General features: G+C 50.6%; 7 protein-coding genes across 7 annotated transcripts; 6 read left to right on the top strand and 1 right to left on the bottom strand.

Moving 5' to 3' along the window:
- Positions 1 to 2040: 2040 nt before the first annotated feature.
- On the top strand, positions 2041 to 5253 carry BKA58DRAFT_220297 (uncharacterized protein). The gene is made up of 2 exons (XM_046166223.1): positions 2041 to 4113; positions 4176 to 5253. Exons 1-2 carry the CDS (start codon positions 2266 to 2268, stop codon positions 5028 to 5030), a joined length of 2703 nt encoding a protein of 900 aa, XP_046022321.1. The 5' UTR covers positions 2041 to 2265; the 3' UTR covers positions 5031 to 5253.
- A 337-nt stretch (positions 5254 to 5590) lies between these two features.
- Positions 5591 to 6382, top strand: BKA58DRAFT_413145 (uncharacterized protein; the record flags this gene model as incomplete). Its single annotated transcript, XM_046172402.1, has 3 exons — positions 5591 to 5635; positions 5696 to 6177; positions 6214 to 6382. 3 exons carry the CDS (start codon positions 5591 to 5593, stop codon positions 6380 to 6382), a joined length of 696 nt encoding a protein of 231 aa, XP_046022320.1.
- A 361-nt stretch (positions 6383 to 6743) lies between these two features.
- On the top strand, positions 6744 to 7628 carry BKA58DRAFT_442173 (uncharacterized protein; the record flags this gene model as incomplete). Its single annotated transcript, XM_046173891.1, has 2 exons — positions 6744 to 7099; positions 7160 to 7628. 2 exons carry the CDS (start codon positions 6744 to 6746, stop codon positions 7626 to 7628), a joined length of 825 nt encoding a protein of 274 aa, XP_046022319.1.
- Positions 7629 to 7741: 113 nt separating this feature from the next.
- Positions 7742 to 10704, bottom strand: BKA58DRAFT_389385 (NACHT domain-containing protein). Its single transcript, XM_046170739.1, has 5 exons — positions 10123 to 10704; positions 9847 to 10072; positions 9434 to 9797; positions 8032 to 9373; positions 7742 to 7981 (listed from the first exon to the last, which is right to left on the bottom strand). Exons 1-5 carry the CDS (start codon positions 10642 to 10644, stop codon positions 7862 to 7864), a joined length of 2574 nt encoding a protein of 857 aa, XP_046022318.1. The 5' UTR covers positions 10645 to 10704; the 3' UTR covers positions 7742 to 7861.
- Positions 10705 to 11216: 512 nt separating this feature from the next.
- BKA58DRAFT_413144 (RmlC-like cupin domain-containing protein) lies at positions 11217 to 12007 on the top strand (the record flags this gene model as incomplete). The annotated part of the gene is made up of 3 exons (XM_046172401.1): positions 11217 to 11552; positions 11632 to 11832; positions 11891 to 12007. The coding sequence occupies 3 exons, from the start codon at positions 11217 to 11219 to the stop codon at positions 12005 to 12007; spliced, it is 654 nt and encodes a 217-aa protein (XP_046022317.1).
- A 222-nt stretch (positions 12008 to 12229) lies between these two features.
- On the top strand, positions 12230 to 12854 carry BKA58DRAFT_413143 (pre-rRNA-processing protein TSR2; the record flags this gene model as incomplete). The annotated part of the gene is made up of 2 exons (XM_046172400.1): positions 12230 to 12257; positions 12307 to 12854. 2 exons carry the CDS (start codon positions 12230 to 12232, stop codon positions 12852 to 12854), a joined length of 576 nt encoding a protein of 191 aa, XP_046022316.1.
- Positions 12855 to 13322: 468 nt separating this feature from the next.
- BKA58DRAFT_320305 (uncharacterized protein) lies at positions 13323 to 14855 on the top strand (the record flags this gene model as incomplete). Its single annotated transcript, XM_046167761.1, has 3 exons — positions 13323 to 13517; positions 13571 to 14312; positions 14371 to 14855. The coding sequence occupies 3 exons, from the start codon at positions 13323 to 13325 to the stop codon at positions 14853 to 14855; spliced, it is 1422 nt and encodes a 473-aa protein (XP_046022315.1).
- Positions 14856 to 14868: the final 13 nt, after the last annotated feature.

Raw genomic sequence — 14868 nt, 5'->3', positions numbered from 1 at the left:
ACAGGAAATGGCGAATAATGGAGTTAGATCAAATTTCAACGACTCGGCTGTTGCCCACGATGAAAATGAGCCCACGCCTCGATCTCGTGATGCTTGTGGAAACTAACGTGGGGTTCTGCAGGGTATTCCTGACAAGTGACTGGATTTGATGCCTAAGCCCAGTCTACTATGTAGCTATAGAGGGGTAATGTAGAGTAGTACCTGATAAAAGAGACATGTCTAGCGTGTTGAGTTGCAGTAGAGAAATGGTAGATATTTGTGAAATCAACATGATTTTTAGAAGATACAGCGAAGTGCGATACCAGATGTACTATGTGATTGGATAGATAGGTATATCGTTCCTAAGAGGTTGAGAATAATCGCTATCAAGCCGCGATAGCAATTGTCGAGTACTTGTAGCTGCAGCTAAGTCATCTGAGGCTATCACGGGTCCAGGTTTGATAATGATGTACTTGTGAAAAGGTCGCTTGCAACAACGCTAATCATAGCCGGCAGCTGTAGGCTCGCGATAGGATTATTGTTCTGCTTTATACAATAATATAGCGAAACTTTAAGTAAAGGAGCTATATCTAGCTTTCGAAACATGGCAGGTGATAGTAAACGATGATAGGGAGACCATCATGTGTTACTTTTGGACGTGGCCTGCAACAACGGTGTGGGTGGCGACGCAGTTTTTGAGAGACTTAAAGCGATACAACATTTGTACTGGTCTCCTCAAGACACCCGTGCAGCAACATTTGCCATGATAGCAGATTAGAAAAAAAGCGAAACCTCATTCCTCCCACTCCGGACGCGACACCGAGGGGTATGCAAGGGAGCTCATGAGAGAATCTTGTTCCACGTAAGGTCCCTTAGATAAGATAGACGATGGCGACAAAAGCGGTCACGAGGCCTTGAATTAGAGTCATCGGAACCGCACGCCATGAACCAATCGGACATCGTAGATATAGGAGAGCCATGTCCCTAGAGCCGCACACTGACACGTCGCCCAACGGGATGCATGCCAACAGCCGCGGGGTAGATGAAGGTTCTCAAAAGAACTAGTATCAATTGCCCAAGTGTCGGTTGGAGTATCAAAGCGGACTTAGTCACAGTTGTGACGTCTTGACCTCCCTGTTCGCAGTACGATCACCCGCTGGCTGCCGTTTGACTCGTCACGAACACCATACACCACACTTCTCTTACAGCGGGAGAGCTGGATACTTTGTAAAGGTCCGAAATGGTACCCATTGATACGACGACGATATGTCACCCCTACCAATCAGTCAATGATCATCGCCTCACATGCTTCAAGAGATCCTGGCGAAGTTCCTACCCCCACGCTTGCGAAACGGGTCTTCGTCCCTTCCACCGTGGAAGTAATGTTCCAGAATGAAATCCGCCAGTTTTCCGGGGTTGCATAGTAAGGTATCCTTGCTACGAAGCCCGATCTGACAAGCGCTTTTTTTTTGAGATTCATCGTGCACCTGGTTTAAAAATGCCCGCAGGGATGGGGCTGGACAACTGTCTTAAGCGATGCATGCGTATATGTCGTGGAGAGCGGTGAGTGCCGTATCATAAACGACCGTCCCGAATCTTCGGTTGTGGTGCAAAGAGAGAATGGCGTTCCAAGCATCGTTGCGGCGCAGCTCATACCTATCGCAGACGAAAGAGTATCGTGTCTCTTGGGCAACGCGAGTCGGCGAGGTACCAAGGCTCGGGGACACTGACGTGGAAGCTGATCTTATATACGTTTGCGGCAGGGACTGACGTGAGATGAAGAAAGTCGGGATGTGGTGGGCATCGGAGATCGGTAGGTGGGCGCCGAAAGGACATTAGCCCGGAAAAGGAATCGCTCGGACTCTATCAATCTAGTTGACGTTTTCCAGAACCCAAATTGCGAGAGCGGACCGATTCTCTGACACTCCTGCCTCAGCCTTCCAACAGGAGGCGCTCTCGAGTGCGACTGTCACACTTCGTGATCTGATGCATGCCGGGACACAACGGAACTCAGATATACTTTTCACCACTCAGACGGACCCGATCTTCACTATGACGTCCTGGAGAGTTATGAGGCTTCTCATCCTCGTAGGTGATCCTCCGCATGGGATAAGATGAATGCGAAAAAGCGGGGTCGCGGCAAAGGCCTGTACGCGTCCGCGCTTAGCAATATTCGCATACCGGGTACCATGTATACACTGAAGTCTTATGAACGGCTATCGCCAATCATTCATCTCCAGCCCAAGGTTTCATCATATCTTTTGTTCATAGGCTTGAATAGCCACGATGTTGAAGACTTTTGACAGCAGCGATATGAGCGAGGTGACAGGAAAGCCTCATACCAGAGGTTCCGACAACTCGGCGACGCCAGCGAATCCATCGTCCGCGGTCCCACAAACTACGGCACCACCCGAGCCCCCTCGCCGCCAACAGATGCGTAGCTGCGACTCGTGCAAGCGCGGAAAACGAGCTTGCGATGCAGACAAACGTGTCGACTTTGCGAATCAGACGTGTTCGAACTGCCTTCGAAAGAACCAAGTCTGCACCTTCAACTGGCTGAAGACAGCGTCGGTGAACCATCAAGAGCGGGAAAGAAAGCGGAGGCGTTCAGAAGAGCAGAACGATTGTGATCAACTCGAAGAACATGCAGCGAGTGGCTCTGTCAGCTATCAGTATCAAATACCACCTGAATCTATCGCGAACAAAGCTCACTACGAAACTCAAGATCAAGGCACACAGTGGCCATCATCTCAAGACGAAAACGAGGCACACGAAGACTACTTCAACAACCCACCGAGGGACGACGCGGATAACATAGCCGAAGAATCGAAACCCTTGGAGAACCTAGACTCAGTGCAATCGGGCACGAATGTTGATCAGGGATTATTTAAGTCGCGAGACTCGCGGAGAAACTCTTTCGCCCTGCGTCCTCATCGTCGAAACCAGAGAGACGATGCCTCATCTCCGTTCATGGACATACTACTGGGGGAAAGAACGTCTCGGGGGTTCGTGACCAACGGGTTACTACGCATTTACAACGACAGTATGGAAAACTCTCTCTCATGCTGGCTCACAGAGCACAACTGCCCATACACGATGACGCGCTACAAACCTTCTCTCCTCTCAGCGAGCAAGGCTACACGGGAATGGAGTGGCACCTGGTCAAACAGAATGTACAATCGCGTACTTCAACTTGATCGAGCCTACGCATCCCTTCGCATTCGAAAACCAACGGTCGAGGAAGAACGTACAATCTCCAAAGCGCTCAATATGACCATCATGTCTTTCGCGTCACAGTGGGCCCAAGCAGGGGAGAGAGGCGCAGGAGGTCGTGCGACAGACCCTCAATTTACGGCAGACAGGTTCCCTCAGTCGAATGAATTTGAGCGATCCATGCAAGAAACACTCTGGCACCAAACATCTCAGCTACTGCATCGGGCTGCTGACATCGGCTCTTTCCGTGTTATCTTTGCCTTGATCATCTTCTCGCTGACCCAGCGGCCCTTGGACACCACACGGCAATCTACACGTACGGATCCTAAGCTGAGAACGCATTACGAACATTTCCAAGCTTTGGTACAGGATGATGATGCCCCCATCTTCTTGGAGATAGCTTTGCGACAGCTCCTCGCTCAACGACGTAGATTGGAGCGTGTGGAACAAGACCTGGGACGAGATCCCCTCCAGCAAGAAGACAGAGATACTTTCAATCTGCTATATTGGCTTGGCGTTATGTTCGATACCCTTTCTGCAGCAATTTCTCAACGTCCAGTAGTGGTCGACGACGAAGATAGCGAACTACCACCTCCAACTAACAACGCGTACACCGAACCCTTCACCTGGCCTAATCCTCCGACTATGTGCAGTGACCAATTTGCAATGCCAGAAAACCTTTCTAGAATTTCCGACGACTCTTCAGCGACTCAGGGTTCTGGAGGTAATGCGGTATGGGGCGATCTCTTCACGCGCGATGGGGCTTTGGAAGTGGATCCTGGAGCAGCACGATGGCCATGTAGCTACAAAGTTGCCGCTGCAACACTCAGCTCTGCTGCACCAGTGAAGGTGCTTCTATATCGCCGCGTCGCACATCTTCAAGCTTTGGTGTCACGAAAGGCTCCCCCAGCTAGGATTGAGGTAAGTACATAGATACATCATCTTCTTCTCCGTCTCCGTCTGACTGACCATCACGTACGCAGTCAGGTATAAACGGCGCATTTCATGTCTACAACCACTGGCATCGCACCTACGCCCCCTTCTTCTCCGATTGCGTAAAGCACCACGCCACCCTCCCTACACGCGTGCAGTCCTGGTACATCCTGCTAGCAGGCCACTGGCATCTCGCAACCTTCCTACTTTCCGATCTCCTATCCACGATTGACAGCACGAAACTCTCTTCGCCGAACGAACGCACCCTCCGCCAGGCATCGAACCTCGTTGATACGCTACGGCGACAGAATGCGCTAGCAGTGGCTGACCTGAGTCTAGCTAGCATACACAGCGTAAAGGACAAAGAAGGAACAGACGACTTTCACTTTGCGCTGAGCCAAGCTGCGCTCTTGACAGAGCCGTGGACTGTAGTTTTCGTGCGCTCATTATGCAGAGCAGGATACGTCCTAGTCCAGGTCGTCGCTGCAGAGACGATCGAAGAGGAACGAGACCAAGCCATACGCAGATGTCGCGATTGCATCGAAGGTCTCTGGTATCTCGGTCGGAAATCAGACATGGCGTTCCTGGCGGCACGATATCTATCGGATATGTTGGATGAAGCTATACGCGACACTAGTGCACGGACGATGACGGAGGAAATGGGCAGCGATTCTGCAACCGTGTCGTCTCAATTTGGTGCCAACTCGAGTCCTGGGACGGATGCGGTGGTACCTGGATATCAGCAGCCGTTCAGTTCGATTGGGGCTTTTCCATCGTGGACGGATGCGGATTTGATGGGTAGCTGCCAGCCGGGTAGTAAGATGAATGAGGGCGATGTATTGAACATGGAGACCCCTTTGAACGTTGATAGTGCGCTGCTTTGGGACTTTAGTCTGCAAAGATGATAAGTGTATATCAGACTCAGCCAAAACCGAAGTGTGGAGATGTTACGCATCTAATTCAACTCACATATCGTAGCGATCTATTGACGAAGCTTAATGTATGTTGAATATTACTGCGCCTCAATGGTGCGTGGGACTTGACCGGTCCCGATATGTGCCAATAGAAGTGTGGCACGCTGCAGATCCAATGTTACACAGCAGTAAGAGCACAAATTCGGGTTACCCCAAGCCTTTGTGAGCTCTTTCCTCGAATACCGCACATGTTTGGGTCTTGAGAATGAGTTTACCCCGCATCGTTCGCTGTCTTGCTCTTGCCAAAAGCCCAGCCACCTCAGCTCTCATTTCTGGAAGTAGCGAAATCTGTTATAGAACCAACCAAGGAGAACTCGATTGTGATCTATCCCAACTAGCTCGGCTCATTGTTCTGGTTTCTGTCATTGTTTACCCTAGGAGCGGAGCGAATTCTTTGCGCTAGGCTTTACGACTGCACATTTCGTACTCATTCCTGTTTCAGCGGCAACCGACGCTCGCTCTATAATCAGTGGATCTGTCAGTCAAGAAGAATGACCAGCGAACCTTCTGCCCCGGTCACGGATGTATCTACTCAGGTAAGTAATGCCAAGCCTTGAAGAAGCGGACAAGGCTGATACGATGCTGTAACTCGGCAGCACACCCGTTCAGAAGTGGGAACTACCCCCAATGAAACCGCTATTAAGATCGGAGATGTCAAACACGATGTCGATCTCTCAAAAGTACCGTATCTTTCGTCCTTTGCCGGTTTCCAAGCCAAAGCCCAGCCCGACGCAACCGAATTGGTCCACGGCCCAATACCTCTCTTCGACGTAGCTTTGAAGGGTAGTCAATCGGGTTATCGCCAATGCTTCAGGAATCTCACGCCCGAACTTCAACAATACCACGTTCTATGCGAAACCTACGAGTTTCTCGGCATCAATGTCCTCGGCGAGCAACGTATTGACCAGATCTTCGGCGATCTGAGGCTCTGCAAGGCAGGTTGGGAGACATGGGATGAAGGTATCAAAGATGGTAAATCGAAAGCACGCGACGCCGCTTTCAAGTTACTGTATCTGATACTGCTGGGCGAGTTTGAGGATGAGAAGAAGGATGGCGACAAAGCGTACAACGCAGTGCTGTTCGTGGTATCTCATCCCGGAACGTTCAAGTGAAGAACAAGAACCGTAGTGCGGGCGGCGTATGAGGAACGTTTCGTTGTCTCGACGAAGCAGATGGTAAGACTGGATCAATGGCTGAAAGGGGATACTGTAGATGATATTGAGGACGACGTCACTACAGAGGTGGAATCATCTGACGAGTACTATGGATCGGATTGGTCATAGGGGTTGCGGAAATTCGTGCTGTTACTTATTGGATCAAGCTTTCATCATAAAAGCCCGGCTATCACGTCACCTGATCAAGAGAAATGTGATCCGTGATTACGGATGCTTGCTGTTTTCACAAGTCATCGTAGTCTTCTGCATTGTCCAGCGCGATAGTAGCAAATAGCATACGACCATCTTACCCACCTACATGAATAGCAGGCATGCTCTCCAACCAGTTTCAAAACCACCATCCACTGTCAACAACACGATGTTCCTACCATGAGGTCATCCCGACCGTGAAGAGCGAGTGGATCTCGAGAGGAATATTTTGTCTCAGTGGGAAGCCACTACCAAAAATGCCACGTCTATTCCTCTATCTATGCGCTACCCGAAAGGCCTTGAATGGTGGCCTGTTGAGATCTTGTGTACCTTAAGCGACCTCGCCGACGAAACGCTAGGTATCGACAATTGGAACAATGTCTACGATCTACTCGTAGAGGGCAACAAGAAGAGGATGAAGTACGAGAATAACACCTTGTTAGCAGAGATACAGCTGAGCGACATATCATATGTGCGAGAGCGCGTTCGGGCGGAAGAAGAGGAGGGAAGAAGAGGAGGGAAGAAGAGGAGGGAAGAAGAGGAGGGAAGAAGAGGAGGGAAGAAGAGGAGGGAAGAAGAGGAGGGAAGAAGAGGAGGGAAAGCAGAAGATGGTCGATACCATGGCGGAAAACGACGGTATGTTGGGGTTATATACACTCGTTGAAGTCGCGGATGAGCTGAATTCATGTGGAAGAGTTGTGCGTTGTTTGATCCGCCTGATGATACAGACGATGCGAATGCCACCACCAAGCCTGACGAGAGTGCGGGAGCGACCGTCACTACGAACGCGAGCGATGGACCCACTAATCAGCAAGCCGATGACTCAGAAGAATCTATTCCAGCTGCTATACTTCCCACAAATAGTCAAGAAGCCAAGATTAAGAAATGGAACTTCTGGATCAATCATCACTGGCAAGTACAGGACTACAGAGATCTCATCCTCAAGGAAATGCTACAAAGAAGTAACGACAAGGAACCAATCCGTAATCGGGAGTTGAAAAGCTACGGAACCAAACAAAACGGTGAGGTCCTGGAATTGCTAAACGAAAGAGCCAAGATTACTGGAATACAGCGGAAAAATTCAGCATGGGCGAAGATCGTGGAGAACTGGGGCGATAGAGCACCAAGGTCAGGAAGAAACTCAGAAGGAGAGTTCTCTGGCTGAAAGCAAGGAGCACGTGGAGTATGGCGCAGGTCGCAAGGCGAATCATTATGGTGAAGACACTGAGAGCGGAAGAGAAGAGAAAGATCAGCTGGAGCCAGAACAGCATTAGAAACGCCCAGTTCATGAGACAATTCATTCTAACATCAAAAAGGCGCGGCATAGATAGGGGCTCGTTGTGGGCCTCATGATAGGTTCGTTATCCACCACGGCTTTGACGTGATCAAAACACTTTCCTAACTCGTCAGTCCCTGCACAGCTTTCGATCCCGCAATCTTGAACTTTACACCCCCTCTTGGGTATTCCTCGCGCTCAAGTATATCGTTTATAGTTGAGCAGAGCTCGGTGAACTGACTCTGTGCGGTGTTAAGAGTTGACTGACCCAAAGATCATGTTCGAAACTTACAAACTCTCGTACGCTAAGCTCAATACTGGAAAGAAAAAGGTTCCCAATGCCCACGCCTAAAGACTGAATCCATCGTCGACTATACTTTCTCAAGAAAGGACAGATGGGTCCTTTGTCAGAGGCAAGATAGACTAGGCACTCGAAATCACCGTTTGTAAAATGGTGCGGCCAGTACGAAACGAAGTAATCAACTTCCAGAAGGGTGGCTGACCTGGAGATTGCGGGTTCGTCTGGTTCCAGTGCATCGTCTGGGTTCCGGTAAGCTAGGTCCAATATCCTCATAGAGCGGGCCAGGATAAGAGAATAAGCAAATGCGTGACCGTGCGGGAAGATAGTGTTGTACGCGTCGCTCTTGAGGTAGTCCTTCGCCGACTGGTGAACCAAGACAACTTTGGAATCATCAAAGGATAAGAATGATCCACAAGCACAGACTATCTCTTTTACTCTCATCTCCACCTGTTCGTCCGTAATATGGTCAAGCTCGCGCAGAAGATTTCGTAGTTCCAGGTAGGACAAAGGCTGGAAGACTACTACTACTACTGATAGTACAAACTTGTAGAGCTTGGCTTCGGGTTCGTTTAAGTCTTCAATCTGCTGAAGCATCCTTCCGTATAATTCCTTGAGGCCAGGTGGGAAAGCTTGCATGGCCGCTTCGTAAAAAATGCCTGTAGAGTCTTCTAATTTCTTGCAGACCAATGCTACCCATAAAAATGTTCCTCCAGCGTTTTCAATCAAGTAGTCTTGAATAACAGCTGCGTCCGTCGGATTGTACCTCTTCTTCCTGGCCAAGTGCTCAACCTTGTGTAGAATATATGTGTTGACTGCTTCGAGCGTAACTCCAGATTTAGGGTCTAGTACATGGGAAATCATTTGAGGATGCTCGGTGAGTATATCATGGATATCGTTCCACTCACGTGAAGAGATTATCCATTTAATGTTCGAAACCCCCGTTGAGATCCGCACGATCAGCTCAAGGAGCTTCTTACGGTCATCTGGGTCGATGCATTCGTCAATGGCGTCTACAAGAATGTAGATGGTTGCTTCGTGCAGACATGGATCCAACAGCATGTTGGTAAAGATCCGAGATAAAGCTGTCCAAGAATTTGAGCCGGTGAACAAGTCTTCACCCACACGATCGTATTCGAGCCGTACATGACGTATGAGCGATAGCCGCTGCCCAACGAGATAGTGAATAAGACCACGCAAGACTGCGTTGGCGTTATTGTTGTGCGGCTCCGAGGTCTGACAGAAGAAGTATGATAGCAGATCGACAGCTAGTACGGTTCGACCCAGCACGCCGATAATTCCACACATAAGCATGGTCTTGCCCTGACCAGGCGCGCTGCATAGCGTCAGCGCATGTTTTGAACCCTAATAGCACCGCGAGGCGCTCTCAACTTACCCTTCAATCCATAATAGTCGCACTTCCGGGTCATCGCACCACTGTTGATACGCCGCGTTGTCGAGTATCCATCGAAAAGAACCATCAAGCAAACCCCCTTTCAAATATTCCAGACGTTCCCTGTCGTCGCTGGGGTTAGTCAAGAACAAGTTTTGAAGACATTGGTTGTCCGCTGCAGTCTTTGTATCCTCCACGGAACGCGCTGCTTGTGCCTGGATACTCGTCGCGATGGTATGTAGACTGATACTCTGGGCTTTGGCATCCTTGGCGATGACTTGCAATTGATCGCAAACCTCATGTGTGGTGAATTGCGCTGCATCTTGTCGTATTATTTCTTCCATCTGCTTGATGGCTGTCAGTTCGCCTTCCCAGTCATCCCACTTGAGCAGGTCTCTTGCAAACACTACACCCACGTCGACGATGGTACGTTATGATACTCTTGATCTGATATTCCAGAAGACTCGCGTAAAGGTCAATTAGACTCCTCTCTAGTTGCTCTTGAAGAGGCCGCGATCGTTGAGCTTTTTGATTGTTTTCCAAGAAAAGATCAGCTAGGTGCCAGTACCAGTCCATCCTTGACACGACATAAGCGATTCCCTCTCTGTTGGAGGAGGCTTGAGTGAGTGGGTTCATGAGTATCTGACGAGCATCAGCTATAAGCTTGTATCATCAACGGTGGCCAGCCATACATCAAGAGCAAGGCATATTGGTACCCAAGCTACAGAGGCTTCCGGCGAGGCTTTGGTCGCGGTGGAAATGGTATCTTTGATGACGTTGAAAACTTGCAGTCCTTGCGCGACTGAGTCTTTGGTAGTAGCTTCCTTTTCTGTTCTCTGCAGACCAGAATCTACAAGCTGTCGCATTTGGAGCGATCTTGACTGCCCTAGGCTGATTTTGTTTATCTGACAGTTGAGATCTACAGCCTTGTTGTAACTCCCATCCATTTGGCTCGAGAGGATGATCTCATAGTGTCCAATCAGTCTTGAGTCTTTCGCCTTTAGCTCATCATAGGCGTGATTCCAAAGACGACCAGGTAAGCTCGGCGCGACGGGCTCTGGGGAGCTGGTGTCGGGGCTTTTCGGCCCCTCCTTGCTCTGCGCCTGTTGTGACTCGTCAATTGTAGGCACGACGACCGGTGGCTGCCGTAGCCCAAGTGTTTCTCGCTGTTTTCGATGAAAAAGCTTAATTATGTTAGAGAACCGCATGGCCATGAAAAAGGTGACCAGCAGATGAAGAAGAGGAGAAAGAAGTGAACAAAGATTGATCTAGACTTGCAGAGACTGTGGCATCTGGGATATATGTGCGGGGTCTATCTTAAGATCATTGGCCGCTCCCCGTCGTCTTACAGCATACACACCGTCGCGTAATGGACAAGGATGCTGTTCGAGCTAGCATGCACTGAATGAGCCAGAAGTGACTGTAGGAGGTATGACGCTGGATCCTGCGAACGCCACACGCGACAACAAAGGAGAGCATGCCTCCTTCGATCTATACTGGGGGCTGGCCTAGTTCTACGCCTATCATAGAAATTATACTTTCATCTACGGGACGTACGTACGACGGAAATTTGGTGGTGTCGGACCTAGAGCGAAGTTTCACGCTGTAGGAATTTAATGCTATTGGACACGACATGAGCGCGTCGATGCTGGTCGAGGTTTGTAGCGCGATTTCCAAAGTCTTATCAGCGACTAGCGGCGATGACGTCATCGATCACCAAAATGACCAACAGCCTCACCCATCCCATCCCATCCCAGCCGAGCCTACCAATCATCCCACATCCAAGATGTCGCACAATTCTTCCACCGCAGAGAAGATCACCCAAATTTACACCCCTAGTCCATCCGCCACCGAACCCGCCAACACCCAAGCCGTCATCTCAGCCCTCAACCTTCAAGTACACGTCGAAGGCGGCTACTATGCAGAGATCGATCGCAACCCTCTCACCATTCCGAACCCTTTCTTGGTAAAGAATGGCGGCGATGAAGAAGAGGATGTGAAGAACACGGCGGAGAAGCCCATGTCAGGTGACAATGCAATTAGGAATGCGAGCACGAGTATATACTACATGTTGAGTGCAGTGAATCCGCAGGGTCATTTCCATAGGAATAAGGGAAGGACGGTATGCAAAGACCCCATTGTTCAAAACCTGAAATGCACGCAGTAGTAAGTGAAGTACTAATACTGAATGCTGTGTATAGGTACATACCCTCATCTCAGGTCGGGGTCGTTACGTCCTGATCCACGCCGACGAACCTGGCAGTAAGAAACGTATCGAGACCTTTGTTGTTGGAAACGATGTCACAAAGGGAGAGAAGAGCGTATGGATTGTTGAGGGTGGGAAGTATAAGGCGAGTTTTCTGCTCGACGGAGCGGAGGGGGAGAGACTGTTGATCAGTGAGGTATGTGCTTTGATCCATGATCACTGACGACCGGTGGTAAGCTAACGCAACTTTTCAGACGGTGATACCAGGCTTTGAGTTCTCAGATCATGATTTTCTGACGGTGGACAAGTTCAGGCAGATTGTTACGGATGAACAGGCGAAGGAATTAGAGTGGTTGGTGAGAAAATCGTGAGACTACATCCGATAATGCCAATGTTAGACACATTACGCCGAAGTAGCTGCAAAAAGCAAACAGCGACGCTAATGGCCTGCACTGAGTGTGGCGGAACGCGATGTCGCGTCTTCACGTGTGCGTGATGAAATAATGGCGGGGCGCTATCGATAACGGGCAAAATTGTCGATATTTCGTCACGCAAACCCACGCCCAGCGATTCTCTCAGCAACACAGTTCAACATGACTTCAGTTTTCGGCCCAATTGCAGGCAAGTGATCGCGTGAATATACACATCCATTTTCTAACGTTCCTCGCAGAGCAACACCAGGACAAATTCGACCTTGGAATCTGGCACGCGCTCTTCAACTGGAACAACCTCACCGTCGCCGTCCAAAACCAATGGGGCGGCCCCGACTCCTCCGATAAGCGCGACTGGCTCGCAGGCCAAATCTCAGAACTCTTCGCTGCGGAACCCCTCACAGACCAAGAAGATGTTGAGGTTGTCCTACTACAAGTCCTCGAGGACGAGTTCGGCGTGCGCGTAGAGGACGAGACCGAAGTCGCTGTTGCGCGTGAGATCATGGCGATACGGAAGGAAATTGGAGAGGGCAACACAGCCATGGTGGATGCGCTACAGAAAAAGTGGGAGGAGCGCAAGGGCAAGGAGATCGCGACTGGGAGTGTTAATGTCAAGGAGACGAATCAGGACTTTGAGGGGGATAGTGTGGATGAGGAGACGGATGAGGATGAGGATGTCGATATGGATGATGCGCCTGCGCTTGTGCCTGCGAAACCGAAGTCTAAGCCTGAGCCTGAGATTGATGAGGACGGCTTCACGACGGTGGTTGGCAAGAAGAAGAGATGAAGTGGGAAGGGGAGGAACGATGAGCAGCGATACCAAGCCAGCTGAGGCAGTGGAATGTTATACGTCGTGTGGACGATACTGCATAGATGGGAATCTATGAATGCAACGCAGCAAACACCGCACAGGAGGCGCGCATGAGGGCAGCGAGTGGCGACACCATAAGGCCTATACAATGGCCATCTATGAGCCTTATCGGAGGAGGTGATTCAGAATGAAAGCAAAATTAATCATGGCCGCGTCAACAGTCTTGACCATTGTTTGTGCAACGCGAGCGTGCCTGAACTGGTGATGCACGTCGCCCAACTACTAGCGGCAATTGCGGAGCTTCATGCATGGCCCCGCCCGCATTTGACCTGCACCCTTGATTGACCCAACCAGCCTGTGTCTCACGACCACAACAACATCCTTAGCCCCCACCCTATACACAATCTCCCCTAAACCTCGCCTCCCTTCTGGACGGTCGTAACTATGGATTCCGCCTACGATCACATCCAGGAGGAGAGCTACCCGCAGGACCCCACCAAGCAGTCCGCCGGCGGAGATAACGCCCACCAGGAGACGACCAACAACTTCAACGCCGAGTTCCAGGATGCTTACAAAGCTATATCGAGTAGCCCGTGGGCAGCGCGTTTAGGAGGGTTCTTGGGAAATGTGCGGAAGCAGGTAAGACTTGCGTGTGTGTTTCAAGGTACACTTACTGACCAGGTGCGGTGTAGGGCGAGCAATACTACGACACCGCAAGTAAGCAATATGCGCCACAGGTCAAGAACGCCTCAGCCAGCGTCTCCAACATTATCAGCCACGCGCGCAAGATCTCGCTCCAACCCGGCGACGCTTCAAGCTCCAAATCCGCCTCCACCTCCCAAGATGCTTCCACCGAGAAAGCGACCGAAGATACAGAAGCTCACCCCGACCGTCCCGAATCCCTTACCGCAGACATCGTGAAGGAGGCAGAAGGGATACTATCGCACTTCCGCTCCGAAGCCGCCAAACGCCTCAAGGATGTCGAAAAAGCCGAAGACGCCGCAGACGAAGCACTCCTCAAGTTCGGCAGCAACATCCGCAACTTCCTCCGCGACGCCGTTACCATCGCGCCTCCCGAAGCAGGATCGCAAGCCGCCAAAGATGGCGATGTACTTTTCGAATCAAAGGACAGCAGCGGCAAGAAGGTTGTTCACGCCACGCGCTTTGACGCCCAACTCCACGTTATCCATTCGACACTCGATTCCTTCCTTAAGGACCCCGCGAGCCCGGAGTGGGAAAACTGGAAGTCGGGTTTTGATGTAGATAAGAAGACTGAGGCTATTGCGAAGGATCTGGAGAAGCATGAGGAGCTGAGGAGTGCGATGGAGAAGTGCGTCCCGGAGAAGGTGGAGTACAAAGTGTTTTGGTGCAGATACTACTTCTTGCGCCATGTTATTGAGAGTGAGGAGCAGAGGAGGAGAGAGATGCTTAAAGGTGAGTTGAATCCATTTCCGCCGTGCGAAAGGATAGTAAAGCTAACATGTACAAACAGCATCCACACCCGCCGCCGACGAAGAAGTAGCCTGGGACGAAGACTCCGAAGAAGAAGACGAGGACGATGACGAAGAAGAAGATGACGACGAAGACGACTCTTCCGAGGAAGAAGAGTCTGACGACGACTCCGACGACGATAACGCCACCGTTACCAAACCCAGCAAACCTACTTCCACAATTAAATCCACCGCCGCCGCTCCTTCCACCGCTACCACAAAACCCGCTTCTACCACCGCCAGCACACCCAAACCAGCAATCGACCTCGCCGCATCAGTCAAAACACTGAAGCCCACAGACGAGGCCAAGCCAACACCCGCGCAACCCCGCCGATCGAACGATGAGAAGAGCGTAGCTGATAGCGACGCGAGTTACGATCTTGTCTCTGGCACAACGACGAGGGCGCCGGGAAGTCCGCAGGATGGCAAGGATGGGAAGAAGAAGGTTGTTCCTGAGGAGAGTGATGAGGAGGAGGACTGGGAGTAGGGGATCTGGTGAT

Source organism: Alternaria rosae (genome assembly GCF_020736505.1).
Source record: "Alternaria rosae strain MPI-PUGE-AT-0040 chromosome Unknown BKA58scaffold_8, whole genome shotgun sequence".
In the NCBI taxonomy this organism is placed as follows: domain Eukaryota; kingdom Fungi; phylum Ascomycota; class Dothideomycetes; order Pleosporales; family Pleosporaceae; genus Alternaria; species Alternaria rosae.
This window is presented reverse-complemented; position numbering and strand designations above follow the sequence as displayed.

Coding starts and splice junctions, on each gene's coding strand:
- BKA58DRAFT_220297 (XM_046166223.1), top strand. CDS start 2,266: ATGTTGAAGACTTTTGACAGCAGCGATATGAGCGAGGTGACAGGAAAG. Junction 4,114..4,175: donor CTCCCCCAGCTAGGATTGAG/GTAAGTACATAG, acceptor TCACGTACGCAG/TCAGGTATAAACGGCGCATT.
- BKA58DRAFT_389385 (XM_046170739.1), bottom strand. CDS start 10,644: ATGGCCATGCGGTTCTCTAACATAATTAAGCTTTTTCATCGAAAACAG. Junction 10,073..10,122: donor CAATATGCCTTGCTCTTGAT/GTATGGCTGGCC, acceptor GATGCTCGTCAG/ATACTCATGAACCCACTCAC. Junction 9,374..9,433: donor CGACTATTATGGATTGAAGG/GTAAGTTGAGAG, acceptor GACGCTATGCAG/CGCGCCTGGTCAGGGCAAGA.